Raw genomic sequence first — 17,296 nt, 5'->3', positions numbered from 1 at the left:
ACACCAAACCACTACATTAGACACAAAACATGCATTAGTAGCTGACACATTTAAATGCACGTGAGCCCACACGGTGCCGCTCCACGAAGCGCTCAGTTGTCAGGGTGCTCAGCTGGGCAATGAGTACGAGCCCCCTTTAAATCAGGCTACTTTTTGCTGTGTTCTTCAGAACATTTAATAAGAAATTCATCAATAAGAACCCCTTGAATGCCACCAGAAAATTCACATAACCAGAGTATTGCCCAGGTGGTTACAACAGGAACAAGACAGTATGAAACCTGTAACCTTTTATTTAAAAAAAAAAAAAAAAAATTAACAGCTTCAGAATAGATCAAATGTAATAACTTCTCCAAAAAATACCAAAAAGTACAGTGTAAAGCATCTTCTCATTAAATACAAACTAGCATTTTTTGATGCATTGCATCAATGTTTTGCATCTATGCTGATGCAAAAGAATTTTTTTGTTGCATCCTGGCACATGGAACACGCATACACTGGAACAGGATGACTGACAACACTTTATCTACTCAAATTCTAACAGTGGGACAGTTTTTTGTTTTTTTTTTTAAATTTCCTACTAGTAATTGAGAAAGAAACCTTAACACCATTACGTTTAGTTTGCTTCTGCTAAGGTATATTTTTCAACATTAAAAATAAGGGTTTAAGTACTATATAGCATCAGAGTGCACTCTGACTTCAAAACTGCTATACATAAAAAAAGCCCTTCTGCTGTCAAATGCTCTTCAAGGCTGAAGTTGCCAGTATACGCTAGTTAACTTGGAATCTGAGATAAAAAGGAAACAAACTCTGTAAAAATTCAAATGTAAATTCTTCAAGAACGTGAAAAGGAGTTAAAACCCGCTTGAAACACCATAAATGTTCCTGGATGCAGCAGGACAACCACTCTTTTACCTGACTCTACCTAAACCTCATTGCTATAGGTCAGTGCTATGCTCATCAGTTAAGCAATTCTGAAGTGCCTCTGTTTTAGGGATTATATAAATTCAGACTGAGGAGGCCCTGGTTGTTACTTCCTGCAGATTCTGATGCACAGAGCTAAGCTTAAAGCAAGTGACTACATGCTCCTGCTTAATGCCTTACACACGCTGGCAAACCGAGGGCTTTTCCTCCAGCAATGTTCCCCCATTTCAGCCAATTTCCAGATGTCTGACCACTTTGGATCAGCTTCACATCTTACCTCTCTTTGGTACACACAAACAAGTGCCATTAGATTGCTTGCCTCCAGCTATTTCTAAGAGCCAGAAAAAACCCTCTGGGGCAAGGTATGGTGGATGACAATCCTGTGTCTGGGAGGGCAAGGAATTCTACCATACTGGTGACTTCCTTGTGAATTGCTGTATTTATTCCTGCGAAATTATTCAAAAATGATAAGTTATTGCATTAAGTTTGTGAAAAACCTTTCGATAAGAAACAGAAAAATTAAGTTTAGGAAAAAAAGATGAGAGACAAACTCCATTTACAGAGGAAGATGAACTTGAGCTATTTGTTATCTAAATGACTCTCACACTGCCTCTGCAGTACTCCTCCAATGTGATATATAATCTGGGCCGCTTTTTTAAGGGTAAGGGTAGAATAGTCTCCATCCCAGTTTCTTATTTTGGGTCTCAGCTAACAGCTTTATTTGTGAAAATGAGGATGCAAAACATTTAGTTTTCAAGGAAGGAAAAAAATGGAACTTTAAAAGCACAAAGAAGTACAGAACCAATGCTCCCATGAAAAATGGCCGCTACATCGCTACCAAAGTACCCACGGACTGAGGCTCTGTGCCAAACTGCAGTCCAAGGGACAGCTCATATGCCGTCCCTAAAAAACCCTAAGATGGGGTTTGTAATGAAACACTTACACAATCTTATTACCATAACAGAGGGGCCAAAGAACAGATACTAAGCACTCTTAAATGAAAAAAAACCCACAACTTCTAAAATTCTTGTTTTTGTTTCAATTGCGATATGAACCAAATCCAGTGTTTGTCGTCAGCTGGGCAATAGAATGTTTTCCAACCAGGTGATGGTGCCACTCCCACTTTTTCTCCCTCAGGGCATCATGTCTTTTACCATTCAAAGTAAAAGTAATAAAGAGAGATAGCTCTGCCACCATCTTAGCGAGATGTCTGGAGAATTTCAGTGACGTATGCTGTGTTCTTCTGCCCACTCGTATCGCAGGTTCTCAGGTCGGTGGGATCAGTGCCCAAGTCCACGTGCCAGCTTAGCCCACTGTTACAAAGCGGCTTCCTTTGTTCTGAGACAGCGCAGTTCTCTGCTCCTTCAGGATCCCAAATCGCTCATTCAACGTCATCCCTGTCTGAAAAACAAAGCCATTTAACCATAACCTTCGAAGATGTTGGGTTATTTTAATCAATGTAATAGAGACAAGAATACCCTCTTCTTCAATTGTATCACCACTTGACTCCTTAATTGCCTCACTAGGATTTTTTAAAAAGAAGGTTTGATTTCATCATTCCCTACACTACTTAAAAATCATATTGGACTACACATCAAGAGCTTGCATTTCTCAGAATTCATTAAGAACACATGGTACACAATGTCATTACTCAAAGCCTACTAAAAATACAATAGGTTAAGCTGAGGACAGCCAGCCTGAAAAAGGGAACTTTCAATACATGTTTCCCCATACAGATTCTCTGCAAATTCAACAGATGTGTCCTTTTCACTGTGTAAATGCAGGCTGCTTTCCAGTTCACCCAGTTGAGGCAGCAGACTGGAGTCTAATCCAAAAGTTCAATTAATTTTAGAGTACTGCAGTAGACTATTTTTGACATACTACTTATTCATGGATGGAACAGGTCCAGACCAATGCCCTGACCCCATGCAGTTTTCTACAGCTGGCACCAAGGAGCTCATTACAACAATAGCACTTAACTCTGTCACCTCCAAGAATTCCTTCAATAACAGCACTAGGATTCCTGCCCTAAATTGCCTGCCTTCATGAAACTTGGGGGAAAATTGCTCATCTTTCAAGCCTTTATGTCATCACATTTGATTTTTTTTCCTAGATGCGTAGCAAAAGTTGCCTTAGAAATTCGGCTGCCGGGGGTCCATGCAGGTTACACAGCTTTAAGCAGCTCATCACTGAGTTACAATTGCTGATGTGAGCACAGCAAGAACACCAGAAGGCTTTTAGGAATATTCAACATTTTCAATTCCATTTAAATCACGTGGGCGTGCAGGACATGAACTAGAAGAACAGGAACAGTGAGTTTAGCTACTTGCTTGAAGTTATATAGCAAGTTAGTGGAAGAACTGGAAGTGGAAACAAGAAGTAGTCACTAGTTCCCTCTTTCTGTCACTAGTGAGTGAAGAAGGAAAGTGCCTCACTGGCTTTTAGCGGTCTTGACACTACTTCCACAGTTATGAAAAGAAACCACATTTACCTGTTTTCCAACACTATTAATATCAAACTGCAATGGAACCCCTTTTGGAATCTTCTTCTCTTCAGATTGGTCCCTCTTCATCAGAAATGGTGGCACAGGAGTACGAGTTAATCGTAATTTCTGGGAACTGTGAAAAAAGAATGTTACAAAGGACATGATGAATATGTGTTTTATGCAATAAAGCCATAGTGCTGATAGAGGTATGAATTTTTCATCAAGCCATTTGATCAGGCTGGCTGAATAGATGGAAGGCACAAATTCAAGAAGGTGAAAATCAGGTAGAACTATAAAAGGGACCATTTGTCATTGTTACCAGACAGCAAACGGCCCCACAGGAAGCCTTATTATTTTTTACCTCTCAGTTCTACTGACAAACACATAATTTGCAATTAATTATTTCCAAAAATACAAAAAATAAGAATTGGTACAGTCTTCCTTACTGATAAAATGCTACTCATGAGAAAAGCTACTCAAGACATTTTTAGAAATACAACACCTATAAACAGCAGTACCACCAACTTCCCAAAGAAAAATAGAGCAATGTTCTCTCTAAGCATAACTCCAGCAGTATTTTTATGAATCAGGGAGGAACTATTACCATTACTCATCAATTAGGTGCTCAGTGATTTCCATTCAGATAGGGGAGGAAAACAACTGCAACACAATCTGATTTGGAAGGTGCAGACAAGATGAAAATCTACCAGCCCACCACTCTTGCACTCTATACACCACATTAAGCTCCTAACGGGGAGATGACATGTGAAATCCAGAGGTGATTTTATTTAAACATAGCTCAGAAACACTCAGAAAGGGGCCAGATTTCAAAGCCTTCACAAGCAGCTGTGACTTTGAGGTCACCTGAAATACCTGCAAGGAACTTGCTAAATGGCTCACAGCAGCAATTTCACTATGTTCAGAACATTTCAAAACTTAATTGAAAACTCACATTGGGGTTATGATTGCTCCTGGGTTGTCAATAGACACAGTCAGGATCCCTCCACTTGTGGTAGAAGTTCGCCATCTAGTTTGAAAAAACAGAAATCACTTACAAAAATGTTGCAGAAATTTCAGTCAGGGTATCTTTAAAGGTGTGTCCAAAACACCAGCCAGTATAGAATGTACGGGCTTTCAGACTGTTGGCCAGTACAAAGACCACAAGCAGTTACAAGACACTTGGCTATTGACTGTTGTAGGTTTTACATCACCCAAACCTATTCAGGTGAGCGCTGGATCACATGCTGTCAAGGTGCACCAGAACTACAGCACTGACCCCAGTGTTCACTTTTCTAAAACATTGTTTCTTTGCCAAAGATGGGGCCAAAATGATTCTCACAGCAAATCCAAGAGGTGGCAGCCTGCAGTCTGTGGCACCTGCTGCTTGCTCAGCCTGTTGTGTTCCCAACAAACACACTGTGAAGAGCCCGGCAAGCACAGAATGATATGGGAAAAACACGTGGGAGTTGAGTGCCCACCTTGTAATCTGCCTTTTTCATTTCCAAACTGCTTCATAGGCTTATATGCATATTAAATAAAATGAAAATTACATCAAGAGCTAAGGAGAACACTGACATTTTAATTTTTCTTCCAGTCTATGCAGCATTCATGAGTGCTAGAGATTAGTCTGATCCTCTGAAGCTACCACCTTCCCCCTCATTCCTGCAAGCATCTTATGCAAACAAACTCCTCCTGGTTCAATTAGAAGATAATTTAGGAAATAACTGAGAATAGAGGGAGGATCACTGTCACTCTCTTTGATGTGCCTAGAGGGTAAAAACCCACACCATTCAATTATCATAGCCAGGAAATCTGAGCTAAAACGAGAACCGCATGAGTAACAAAAGCAAAGTTTTCCAAATTAGATACTTACTGACGACTTCTCTTTACTGTCTGATTATCAAGATCATCTGTTGACTGCACCTGGGCCTGCACCTGAAAACACACCAATATAGACACCAGACTTGAACACTGTTTCAATTCCTATTGTAGCAGCTGGAAATACAGAAGTTCAAAAATAGAGGTTTTTACACTCCGCACAAACAGGGTTGTACTATCAGAGGGTCTTCAAAGATAGCTGTCCTATTGAAAGGAAACAAATTAAGAGCACAAAATGATTTAAACAAAAGCACCAATAACAGTAACTTAACCAATAGACAGGTGGCAACATTTTGGACGACTATGCCAGCAAACATACACTTTACTAAGATACACCAAAATGCTACAAGGCCAGCAAGAAAAACCTGTCTAGTTCCTGATCCTGTCTGTAATTCTGCAACCCACGCATAAGGAAGACAGCAGCTACTTACACTCACACAGTGGCAGATGTAGAATGAGGGCACAAATGAAAACCAAACCCACCACTTCTCATTCACAATATACCCTCTATTCTCTGGATCTCATTTAAGAAAAGTAAAATAAATCACTAAGTAACTAAAATAAGAACTTGAATAACTAAAATAAATAACCCCAGAATAACTAAAAACACAAACCAAATCATAATCAGATTCTGAAATGTATTTCTGCTCTATTCTTGACCTGAGAGAAATTTCTGAAAGCTGTAAAGTGCTTTCTAACATTTAGTTTTAAAAGCAAAAAATTAACACCTTGCAATCTCCCTCAATCACTGACAAGTTCCATGCCCCTCAGAATAGCCCACCTACACTGGAATGAGAAGCAAGACTCAATGGATTACAGTAACTGAGGAGGACAAGCACACTTCCCTAGAAGAATCTGTGCCTATCTCCCAGTCCACCTGAAGTTTCTACTTGGATCTGATCCTGTAAGTTGATTCCTTAATATCTGTGTTACAGGTTAGCTTAGATCCTGTGGCACAATTTTCTTGTTCCTTTCAGTAATTTTTATTACCTTCAGGCCTCTTCTAAATAGGAAAGTTGCTTGACGAGTGTCTTTCTGCTGATTTAGTTTGTTTCCAATTCTGACAAAAGTGGATGGCATGTTATTCCTGTAATATTCATTAAAAAATACAGTTACCAAAGGCTCCACAGATAACCCTTAGAGAGGCTACTATGAAAGTCAAGAAAGTGCCCAAACCATCCATAAGGGCATCTGCAGTGCTGCCTCTTTGAGGCTGAACACTTCAGCTGGGATAAGCTCCTCATCTACTAGAAACAAAACACATTACTCCTAAATGGAGAAATCACTGCCTATGTCACAGGACAGTATGGTCATTAATTCTGCTTTTCACTTTGCTCACTACCCTCCAACACTTTAACCATTGTTGATTTGATGAAAAAAAAAAATTTGATATGTGTAAAGAAAGTTTGTTTACAGTTTTGACAATAGTCACACAGTGAAAACTTTCATTCTGGAGTACAGTTTATTATAACAGGTGTTAATTCCAGCACAAATAAAATGTGCAATGGCTTCCATGAAGCTGTAGGTGTCACCAGCTTCCACGAAGGCATTTCGTTTGGGAAGTTTACTAAACCATGGCCGACACTTTAAAGCCATGGAAATTCACACTGGCCATTTCCATACAGAATCACAGAAACACAGAATGGTTTGGTTTGGAAGGGACCTCAAAGATCTCCCCGTTCCAACCTCTCTGACATAGGCAGGGTCACCTCCCCCTGGACCAGGTTGTTTAAATACAGGCTACCTGTGATCTAACTCAAGGTAGGATACCAGGTGCTCACAAATAAAGGTCCTTCTTCAGTGCTCTGCATGGAATTAATATCTGGCTTTGTATGGAGACCATGTTTGTCCCCTGCTTGGCTTCCAGATTTGTAGAACTTCATACACAAGGTAGTCTTGACCATATTGCTACTGCCAGGACCTACTGTCTTCTCTTGGACTTGGTCCTGCCAAACAGGATTCCCTATGGAAAGTTGCCAAGAAGAGTTCAGAAATCAGGCTGGGTATTTTACCTCCTGTTCAGCGGGGCAGTCCTCCTGAGGGCAGGAGCTTGTTTTCTCTGCATTTCAGATTGTCTCTGCAGGTTTGTTTTCCTTTTCAAAACTGGGTAATTCCTCTGTGCATTCTTAAAAACAATAAATACGTACAGCATAAATTATAATGGCCAGTCTTCGCAAGCGAAGATCCGGGGAAGGTCTTTACTCCTTCCAGCCTGCGCATTGGATTTTTTAGGTGAGACACAGTGTGCGCGGAACTGAGCCCACCCTTTAATCCTAAGGTTCATCTGCCGGGGCCAAGCGAGCTTGGACGGTGGCAGCGAGGTCCTCAGGACGTAGGTGGGTTGCCTTTAAGGGCTAACGAGCCCCACCTGCCCGGGAGTGGCCCTGACCGGGAATCGAACCCGGGTCTCCGCGGTGATAGCGCGGCGCCTTTACCCCTAGACCACCAGGGGCTCCATACACGTACAGCATAATGTATACTGTACACACCCAGACATTTTTCTTTCAATTTCCATTTACAAACTGCACACAGAACACCTTTAACTTTGCCTACCTTTCACAGTCTAGTATAATTTGAAAATACCTTCTACACTTTCATGAATTCTCTATTTTCCACATTATCAGGAGAGAAAAAAAAAAGGCAGCAGAACTTAGCAGTTTCTTTCTCATTACTCCATCTCCCTAAACTGACAAAATCCATGCACCATATGTTAAAACTAGTCTTCTTCACAAATCCAAAAGCAACCCCCATTCTCCAATACTGAATGAGATGGGGCAGGCAGCAATGCACTGGAAGAGTGCAGAGGAGGGAGCCTACTGATGGAATCTAGTATTCTACAAAAACTTCCATTTTTGTAATGGTAAGAGCATGCTTAACACCTGCAGGTTGGCTGAATCACTGGTTTGTAACAAAACCAATTTTTCTCGTAAAAATACAGTAACTCCCTCCATACTTCCACAGAATATACTTCTGTACTTCAATTTTCATGACTTGCAACCCAATTAAGTGTTAAAAGCTACTTTCACACCTAGTCATTATCCAGCCCCCTCAAAACAAACAAGAACTCAGCTAACACATCCCCAATTTGATAAAAGCTTATACCATATGTCTCCATTTTGTATTTCAGTAGTAATGTTCTGATGTACTTGTGTTTTATTTTTTTACCTGTTCTGACACGAGTCACTAGGGTTGCATTACTTACCTTCTCACTCAGTGGCTGTCTGTTCAGGGGACTGACTCCTTTGTGTGAACCCACTGCTTTCTTGGCTGCCAGGCCCGTTATAACTGCATAAGAACGCTTCTTCCCTGTTATCTTCTTTCTGCGCCCCAAACGATTCTTACCATAACCTGCACCAAGCACAAAAAGTTCAAAAATTCTTAGAATACTCGGAAGTGGAACTTCATCAAGTACTGAATAATATAAAACCAAACAAAAAAAAAACCCCTCAGCTCCCTCCCCATCCAGGAAACTTTAAGTTACCAAATTAATTTAAAGAAAAAAAAAAATCTTCAAAGATTATTTATTTAAATCAGAGGTTCCCAAGACATGATTTACAGGGAAAGAACACAGCAATTGGCACACAGAATCATATTAAACAGTGCATGAATTACATCACATTTAAAGTGTTTTCAATTAGAAGTCTGCATGGCAGTCTGGACAAACTGAGAATTGAAAGCAGCCTTTGAATATAAAAGGCTTGTAAGTCTGAGGTCTGTAGTATCTCCAGTTACAAGGGCTGGATTAGCCCTGCCTGGAACCATTTAGCTTCATGCTATGAATACAGACCACGCTTCAGTTTAGTCCCAAAGCATCACCCCCTCTAGAACCTCAGACTGCAAAATAAAGACTAAGGAGTCAGCTCTCCAGCAACAGACAGATCTAGTTTTAACATATCTGACTTAACAGCATTCATAATAAATTTGTGCTTCCTCACGAGACAGGAGCCACCACATGAAGCAACTAACGGATCAGAACCCAGCTTAGATCAATCTGCCATGGAGAACTGCTGTGTACCCACATTTCACGGCTGGTTAGCAAATGCTCTCCTTTCCTAAGAGGATTGCTTAGGCTGAAAGAGACTCACAAGGTTTCTGGACCAACCTCTGAACCAAAATAAATAACAACCTCCAAGTTAGCTCAGGCCGCACAGGGCTTTGTGCAGTTGCATTCTGTGTATCACCAAGGACAACTTTTATTTAAACGAACAATGTGCCTCTCTCTGAAAAAAAAAAAAGCTGGAAAGAGTCCCCGCTCAAGGTCCTCATTTCTTTCCAGAGAGTTTGGCAAGGAATTAAATGCTATTGATCATTTGTGGTTTCTGCAGCTGTCCACAAACAGAGGATTTGCTATTTATCAGAGTAACTCCAATAGCAGCAGAGCAATAATAAATCTACTGCTTATTAGCTACTAATAACTAGAATGTCCAGAACTATTTAATGACACCATCAGCTTAAGAACAATTGAAAACACGTTTGTGCGTGGAACTGTATAGGAGGGAGCAGTTAAAGCTAATCACAATGTTTCAATATGTCATGAATCTGGCAATTCTGCAAAAAAAGTTTGCTCTCTCTCCTACAACACAGGCAGGTAAGCAGGGAAGGTTCCAACAGAGAAAAGTAACTGCCAAGGCAGTTCATGTTTACATGAACTTCATGTTTACAGCTCAAGTTTCTCCTAGAATTCTAAATTCTAATACTTGATTCTTTTGTGCCCTTTAGATGATAAACAACTGCACTTGACAACTGCAGTCATTAACAGAGCCTACGTGTTTGATAATCTACAACTTAAATTCACTTAATGTTCACCCACACAAATATTCTCACACTTGGGCTGAGAGATGTAAAATTTTTTCCCGCTCTGTCACCAGTTTATTAGAGATGCACCAGTAACACAACCTGAGCCCTGAACAACACGACATTCCACTAGTGCCCAAAGACACTTGTGTCTAAGACATTAACCACGAGCTGCTGCTGCAACAAGCACTAAGCAAGACAAAGAAAACATGGGGATCTTTGTGCATACACCAGACAGATGTGTCTTTGTTTTAAATGAATTCTACTAAACAAAAAAGTGCACGTCTTAATCTAAGCACCTAAGTAGCTTGTACTGAGGTGATAAGCTTCCTGATCAGCCAATATTTTTCCATGTCTTGATCATCCAGTGCTAAAAACATACTTTTCAAAATTAGTTGGAAGCAAAACCAGTGTATACTTCAAGCAGGTGTTGGACTAAAGCCTGAGAACATTTTAAAATATATCTCCTGTCTATTGAAAAAAACCTGACAGTTACTCAGGAGAACCGACAGCAAAGCTGTTACTGTGCATTTTTCCTCTCTTCACTCCCTGCCTAAAAGATTTTTTTCTCCTTTTTGTATTCTACTGTAAAAACATGGCCTTAAGAAGGCTGACGCAGTACTTTCTTTGCATCCCAAGCTCTTACCAAGAAAAGTCAATTCAGACTCTGCACTATCCATTTATATATTCTAGAGCCAGCATTACAGGTTGCAGTAACAGATATTTTGGGGAGGCCTACAAAGAGAATTCTACTCAGCAAATATAAATATGCTGTCTTTTTTGCACAAAGCTCTGAGTTCTGGCAAGGCCTCCACATTTCCTACTTCATAGGCTTGGGCATAAGCACTCGTTCTGTCCATCTCTGAGAAGGGACAAAGGATCAACACAATTTCCAAAATTAAAATAAATGTGAAGAATCAGAAAGAAAGCCAATCCCTTGAGTCAGACAGTCCCTCAGGCATCTAAGCTCTCTGATGGCCAAACACGTCCATTACTTTCTCACACTGAACCAAAAACAAAATCAGATATAAATAGATTAGGAAAAAACTGAATCATAATCAAAAGTTATGACACTATTTGAAAGACACCTGAATCAACCATGTCAATCCTTGCATTTCATTAGGTTACATTTCAGCTCCAAAAAGATGCTGTGCAATCCCCGTTGTGTTTGGCATACACACCCTTCTGCTGTTGGATTCCCCACTTGGAGCCTGGAGGACGGAACTGTCGAGTCTGATTCTGTTGAAGCCTTCTTTTTATTTTGGGAGAATATTGCTTTCTCTCTTCCTTCTTGTTCAACTTAATTATATCATCTGCAAGAATCAAAAAAAAAAAAAAAAAAGAAGAAAAAAATTTGACACATTGCGTAAAATTTGACGTACTGAATAAAACCCCCTGAGCATCCTGGAGTCACGGAAAACAGACCAGTCAATCTTGCAAAGGCAGCACATACAAATTAAGGTTCCAGAAACGTCACTGCTATAAACTTCCAGTCCCTGTTAGTCTTACAGTACTTACTTTATAATACCCTAGAAAAAAAGGAAGCAGTTGCATACACTCAGAAAATTCAAGAGGCTTGTAAGATTATCGCATTCAGCCCAGCATTAAATTTTAAAATTAATGACTCCATTAGCTTTTGTATACTGTTAGGAAAAAAGCAATCCCATCTCACTCTCAGACTTTGCAGATTCCAGACAAAATGTCAATTCCAGCCTTAGTTCTTTGATCTTAAGTTACCTAAGAAAGATCACACAGAGGGAACTTGGGCCACCAGTTACTATCAGATGTTCACAGATATTGAGATGATGGGAAAAAAACAAGACTTCTCTCCTTGGATACCTGCAATCCAAAGCAATCATCTTATCTACTGTCCAGGGAAACAATGTTGGACAAATTATTGATCAGTTCTAGAGCAGGTGTAAGGAATAAGCTGATGAAAAGTGAACAGCAGGTCTGTAAAGAGCAAATCGTGCCACACCAGTTTGATTTCCTTCACTGGCCTGGTAGCCAGCTCAAGAGAGAGTAAAGAAACTGTGTGTGGCAGCTTTTATCTGATTGTGAGTTTGTTCACAAAACACCATAAAGGAAATCATCAAATTGTGTTTGCTGCATCTCCATCCTGAGAGCACAACTGATAAAAACTTCACATTTCAAGAGGGAGTATCCCCAAACATGTGGACAACCTTTTCTGAGTCAAGGAGAGATGGGAACGGGGTTAATCTGTTTGTAACAGAGCAACGCCACAACATCTGAGTTCAAATGGACTCAGGGTGGAACAGAAAAATCAGCACAAAAAACCTAACTACAAAAATCAGCTTAGTTTGCTGCAAATATGATTGAATATTCAGATAAAATCTATCAGGACAATGAATACTGATACAGGTCACTCAGTGTCAGATATCTACAGAATCTTCTTTACCAAAGGGGTTATCCCTGGAGCAAGGATTAGTACTCAGCCAGGAGCGTTATTTGAATGTAGCACCCCAAATAAAGTGATGGTCAACAAAAACTAAAACTTCCAAAGCTGTTAGAGCAGAATATGTAATTCCACACAAGGCTGCTTCCACTTCTATGGACCTGTGACACAAACCACCATATTCAAAGAACATGGGCTCTTGCTTCACAGTTTATCTGCTTCATCTTAAATCCCATTTTTGGAAGTCAGATATTGCTGCACACAGGACTACAAGTTTTTAACAGAAGGACTTAAGTTTCAGTTACTCTCTTATTTGTGGAAATGAAGGACATTTGGGACTTTGTGCATTTGTTAGTGGAGACACACTGAAGCACTCTCCTATCTTGCCTGAGATCAGAGATCACACCTACACCTGGAACAGCAGAATCATCTGGGAACAGAATCAAACTGGAATCTCAGCTTCAGATGAGCTGCACATAACACAACAAAAATACATTTAATCTTTATGACATGAGACTTTAGTCAACTTTGAGATCTTGATCTTAAGATTTCCTCAAATAAGGTCGTGTCAGTTCCTCTGCTATCAGGACAGATGTGGGACTGCATCTGCTCTTTGTTTATAGGAGACCAAGGAGCTTTGACTTGGGGACAGTAGCCATGGATGACACAGTTTACACCTGCTCACACCACCGCCTTAAACAAACATCCTCATGGCACTACAACCTCTGCAATCTGCTCTTAGTCGATGGCCAGGAATGTGGCAGTGACTTGGCCAGGTTAGCATTAGAACATATGAAAATACAACAAGCCACTCAGAATCAATAACTATTTACCTCAGTAACCCTGCAAACAAAGATTGTGTGCTACAAATAAACACGGGAATATAGTTTTCTATGAATGCTCTAATGCTGCTCTACATTCAGACAAACTCTAAGTGTCATTTCACAAGTTATCTTCATTACTAAAGCAAAGAACTCCACTGGATTATTTACAGAAGGGAAAATTGTGCAAATCCTCTTATTTTATGGTGGTCCACAAAGGCCAAGTCTGCCATTAATAATTCCAGCTCACAATGTGATTTTTCTCTTTGAAGAATGTCTCCTGACAGCACCAATCTATCACACTCTGGTAGCATCACAGAGCAGTCCTGGAGTGTACAAACCAAATTTTTCAGGTTTGGTTTTTTTTAATTAAACTGGAAGATGCACTCCAGAAATGAACCATATTGTCCCCAACTGTTAAGGGGTCTCAGTACAAAGCAGCAGAACAGAACTACTCTGAGATACCTCACTGAAATACCTATATCGTGGATGACAGTTTCTCATACATGCCAGAGAGACACAGCCCTGCAGGTCTGTAATGAGCCTGTGCAGCTTCCTAACACACACACACACCCTGCTGGGGGACGGCAGGGGAGAATGGGGCAGATTGTCACAGGAAACTACACGGTAGAGGCGACGTCATGCTGGATATGACTGGTACTATACTGCAAAGGGGTTACACGGGAGACCTGATACTGCCGACTTCCAAACCTGAGAAGAATAAAAAGGCAAGGCCAGCTGAGAGAGAATCAAACCTCACCCGTCCCTACAGCTACAAGCGCCAGGCGAGGCCCTGGGACGCTCCCCGAGGACCACCCAGCCAAGGCCCGGGGACCGAGGGCCTTACCGGGCCAAAAGCACGCACAGCCCTGGTCCGCAGCCTGCTCGGACATTCAGGAGTCACAAAGGGGCCCCGGCTCTTTCCCAGCCAGGCACCGTGACCCCCGGGCCAGGGAGCCTCGCTGCTCCCGGAGACACAGCCGGGGCTCGCCCCCGTCCCCGCCGCCCTCGCCCCCCGCCGCTCCCGCTGTGCAAGGGTCCCGTCCCCCCCCGCCCGCCTCCGGTGGTTCCGCCCGCGCCGGTGCCCGGCACAGCCTAACAGCTCCTTCCACCCCCCCGCGGCCCCGGCATTTGGTTCGGCCCGAGCCCCCCTCCCCACCCCGTCCCGTCCCGTCCCCCGCAGCGGCGGGCCCAGCCCCGCTCCTCACCCAGCGACATGTCGATCTTCTCCAGGCCGTCGCCGTGCCGGGCCCCCGCCGCGGCCGAGGAGCCCGGGAGCGGTGCCGCAGCCCCGAACGCGCTCATGGCGGCACTCCGATCCCGCCGCCGCCACCTCCCTCACGCCCGGACCGCCCCCCGGCACTCCCGCGCATGCGCAGCAGCTCCGCCCAGCCCAGGCCACAGACGCCCGCGCCGAAGAGCGGCGCAGCCACCCCTCTGGCAGGGCGCCCCCTGGCGGGCGGGAGGAGCAGGTAGGGCGGGCGGGGGTACCGGGTGTGGGGAGGCCGCTCCAGGAGGGGCTGCTCCAGGGACAGCCGTGTCCTTGGGAAGGGTCAGGGCCTCCCTGCCACGTCGGCGTGGGGCGCTGGAGGCAGGGCTGTTGGCAAGGTGCGGTGGCTGGGGGCTTGGGGGACAGGGCGTGAAGTCACGGGCTGGCTGGAGATCCGATGGAGTGCTGAGATGATTGGAAGGACGGAGCACCTCTCCTGTGAGGAAGGGCTGGGAGAGCTGGGGTTGTTCAGCCTGGAGAAAAGACTCCACATTGCAGCCTTTCAGTACTTGAAATGGGCCTACAAGATGACGGCAAACTTTTTAGCAAGGCCTGTTGCAATAGGGAAGGGGTAATGGCTTTAAACTGGAAAAGGGTGGAATATAATATAAGGAAGAATATTATTACATATAAGGAAGAATTTTTTTGCACTGAAGGTGGTAGAACATTGTCACAGGTTGTCCAGAGAGCTGGTGGATTCCCCACCCTGGAAACAGTCAAGGTAAGGTTGGACGGGGCTCTGAGCAACCTGATCTGGTTGAAGGTGTCCCTGCTCGTGGCAGGGGGGTTGGACCTGATGACCTCTAAAGGTTCCCTCCAACCCAAACCATTGCACATTGCAGGGTAGGGAAGGGTGTTCAGCTGGGAAGCTGAACATGAGATGCCTTTGCCCGTGACCCCAGTGCAATTAAGAGCAATAACCTGTACTGTGAACAGCAAAATCAGCACAGGGTGGTTTTGAGCAGAATTATGTTTCCAAATGTCAAACAGCAGAGTTCAAAACAGGTTCCTATTTAAAAATACCATGGAAGGCTTAAAATTAGTACTTAAACCCGGAATAGTGTGTCTATGGACATTTTGTTCTCTTTGGGCTCTTTTCAGAGTTGTTATCTTATCCAGCTTTTGGTTAGAATCACATGATTGAGAAATTCAGAAGGGAAATCAACAACTTTGTTTTTTGCACAGGGAATCTAGTGAAGCCTTTCCTTCCTCCCTGAATATTTGCATTCTTTGGAGCTGTTGGTATTGTTGGGGGGTCAGCAGTGCACACATCCCTAGTGGGGAGCTGGCTGCTGCTAAGTAAGTTACATGTAACAGAGCTGGGATCTATTTTTTATACAGCAGCACTTCATTTGACACTCTCTTTATTTAATTTAAGGGATAGTCATTATCTCTGAAATCTCTATGTCTTGCTCATGCTTTGTTGAAATTGGTCACTGAATTCCAGAGACACTAAAGGAAGGATTAGATGGGCAGGCAAAGTGATCGTAGAGGACAGACTTCCTTCAGAAGCCAGGCAGTAAATGCTGAAAGGAAAACCCACATCCATTTCCCCCTCTCATAATGGTCACCTCGCATTACAGTCCACATCTTCCCAAGTTTTCCCTGGCAGCTGAGGCTGCCATTCCACAGGTGACTTCCCTCGCACTGGGCCTTCAGCAGGCTCTGCACCATGACCAAAGGATAGCTTGTTTGAGGGTTTGCCCACCAGCCTCCAGAGGGGGAGCTCCATAATGAGACTCCAGGGACTGCACTGCAAATGCCCTAGGGCAGGGATAAATATTTCCATCCCCAACCTTGCAGACGCCTCCTGGCAGCAGAAACACTCCCACATTTCTTTAACTGCCCATATCCTCCACATGTGAATTTGTTAAAATAAACACTCCATGACAAGTGTAATACCCTGAGTTCCTGACACATAATGAGCTCCCATGTGTGTAATCCCTGTCACAGCCTTGTCCTGTGATGGGAGGCACCTGCACTGAAACACAGAACAGGCCTTTAGAATGGGAGATCTTTCTAGGAGTGTTATCATGAAAGGCAAGAATGAGTGAGTAGAGGCTTTCTGGCCTTGTTCTCTCCCTTTACACTCTTTATGCATCTCTTTCCATTAATATAAGGCCAATAACATGCTTCTGGATGTTCCTCTTGCTGCTTCCTGCTGTCTAGAAGAGAATGGCTCAGTTACTGTCACAGGACACCTTTGGCTAGTGAGAGATTTTCCCTTCAGGCAGGAGAAGCTCGTGACCACAGTGCTGGAGGCTGACAGTTCCATCCCATTTTATTCCGTGTGTTCTCCATGTGCAGCATGTTCAGACATGGAGTCTTGGACTGACAGATTTGATAACTTACACATTTTCCCCCAGGTGACAAGTGGGATTGGATGACAAGTGATTGATGACAAGCAGGACTTGAGGTTCTTCTAATCAGGCTACATTTCTAAAGCAAAAATGCTATTGCCAGATTACCAGCAACTACTAATAATAGAGGTGCCAAAAGATGTATTTTTTAAAAAGCATTAAACCAAATTCTTGTGATGCTGTAGGGTGCAGCTCCATATGGGAACTGTGTCACACCAATAAACAAATGTTCTGTTTACCCCAAACAAACATGGGAACTGCAAAGGTGGCAGTTGCTGCCTGCCCTCCTGACAAGTGGAAACCAGACAAAATCCAGATTTTACCACATCCATGGGTTGCATTTATTATCCA

The 17,296-nt window shown here is 42.9% G+C and overlaps 2 protein-coding genes across 2 annotated transcripts in view; one reads left to right on the top strand and one right to left on the bottom strand.

The window, feature by feature from the left end:
* Positions 1–272: 272 nt before the first annotated feature.
* Positions 273–14,670, bottom strand: FYTTD1 (forty-two-three domain containing 1). Its single transcript, XM_050307871.1, has 9 exons — positions 14,524–14,670; positions 11,260–11,391; positions 8,487–8,632; positions 7,297–7,409; positions 6,275–6,371; positions 5,280–5,341; positions 4,359–4,433; positions 3,413–3,539; positions 273–2,322 (listed from the first exon to the last, which is right to left on the bottom strand). The coding sequence occupies exons 1-9, from the start codon at positions 14,618–14,620 to the stop codon at positions 2,227–2,229; spliced, it is 945 nt and encodes a 314-aa protein (XP_050163828.1). The 5' UTR covers positions 14,621–14,670; the 3' UTR covers positions 273–2,226.
* A 42-nt stretch (positions 14,671–14,712) lies between these two features.
* RUBCN (rubicon autophagy regulator) overlaps positions 14,713–17,296 on the top strand; it is a 31,035-nt gene continuing 28,451 nt past the window's right edge. Inside the window, exon 1 of the mRNA XM_050307840.1 lies at positions 14,713–14,787. The gene's annotated coding sequence lies outside the window, so the exon portion shown is untranslated. The remainder of the gene's footprint in view (positions 14,788–17,296) is intronic.

Source organism: Myiozetetes cayanensis, unplaced genomic scaffold (genome assembly GCF_022539395.1).
Source record: "Myiozetetes cayanensis isolate MyiCay16 unplaced genomic scaffold, myiCay2020 scf13, whole genome shotgun sequence".
Lineage (NCBI taxonomy): Eukaryota > Metazoa > Chordata > Aves > Passeriformes > Tyrannidae > Myiozetetes > Myiozetetes cayanensis.
Note: the sequence above shows the minus strand (reverse complement) of the source record. Positions and strands in the feature narration are given on the sequence as shown.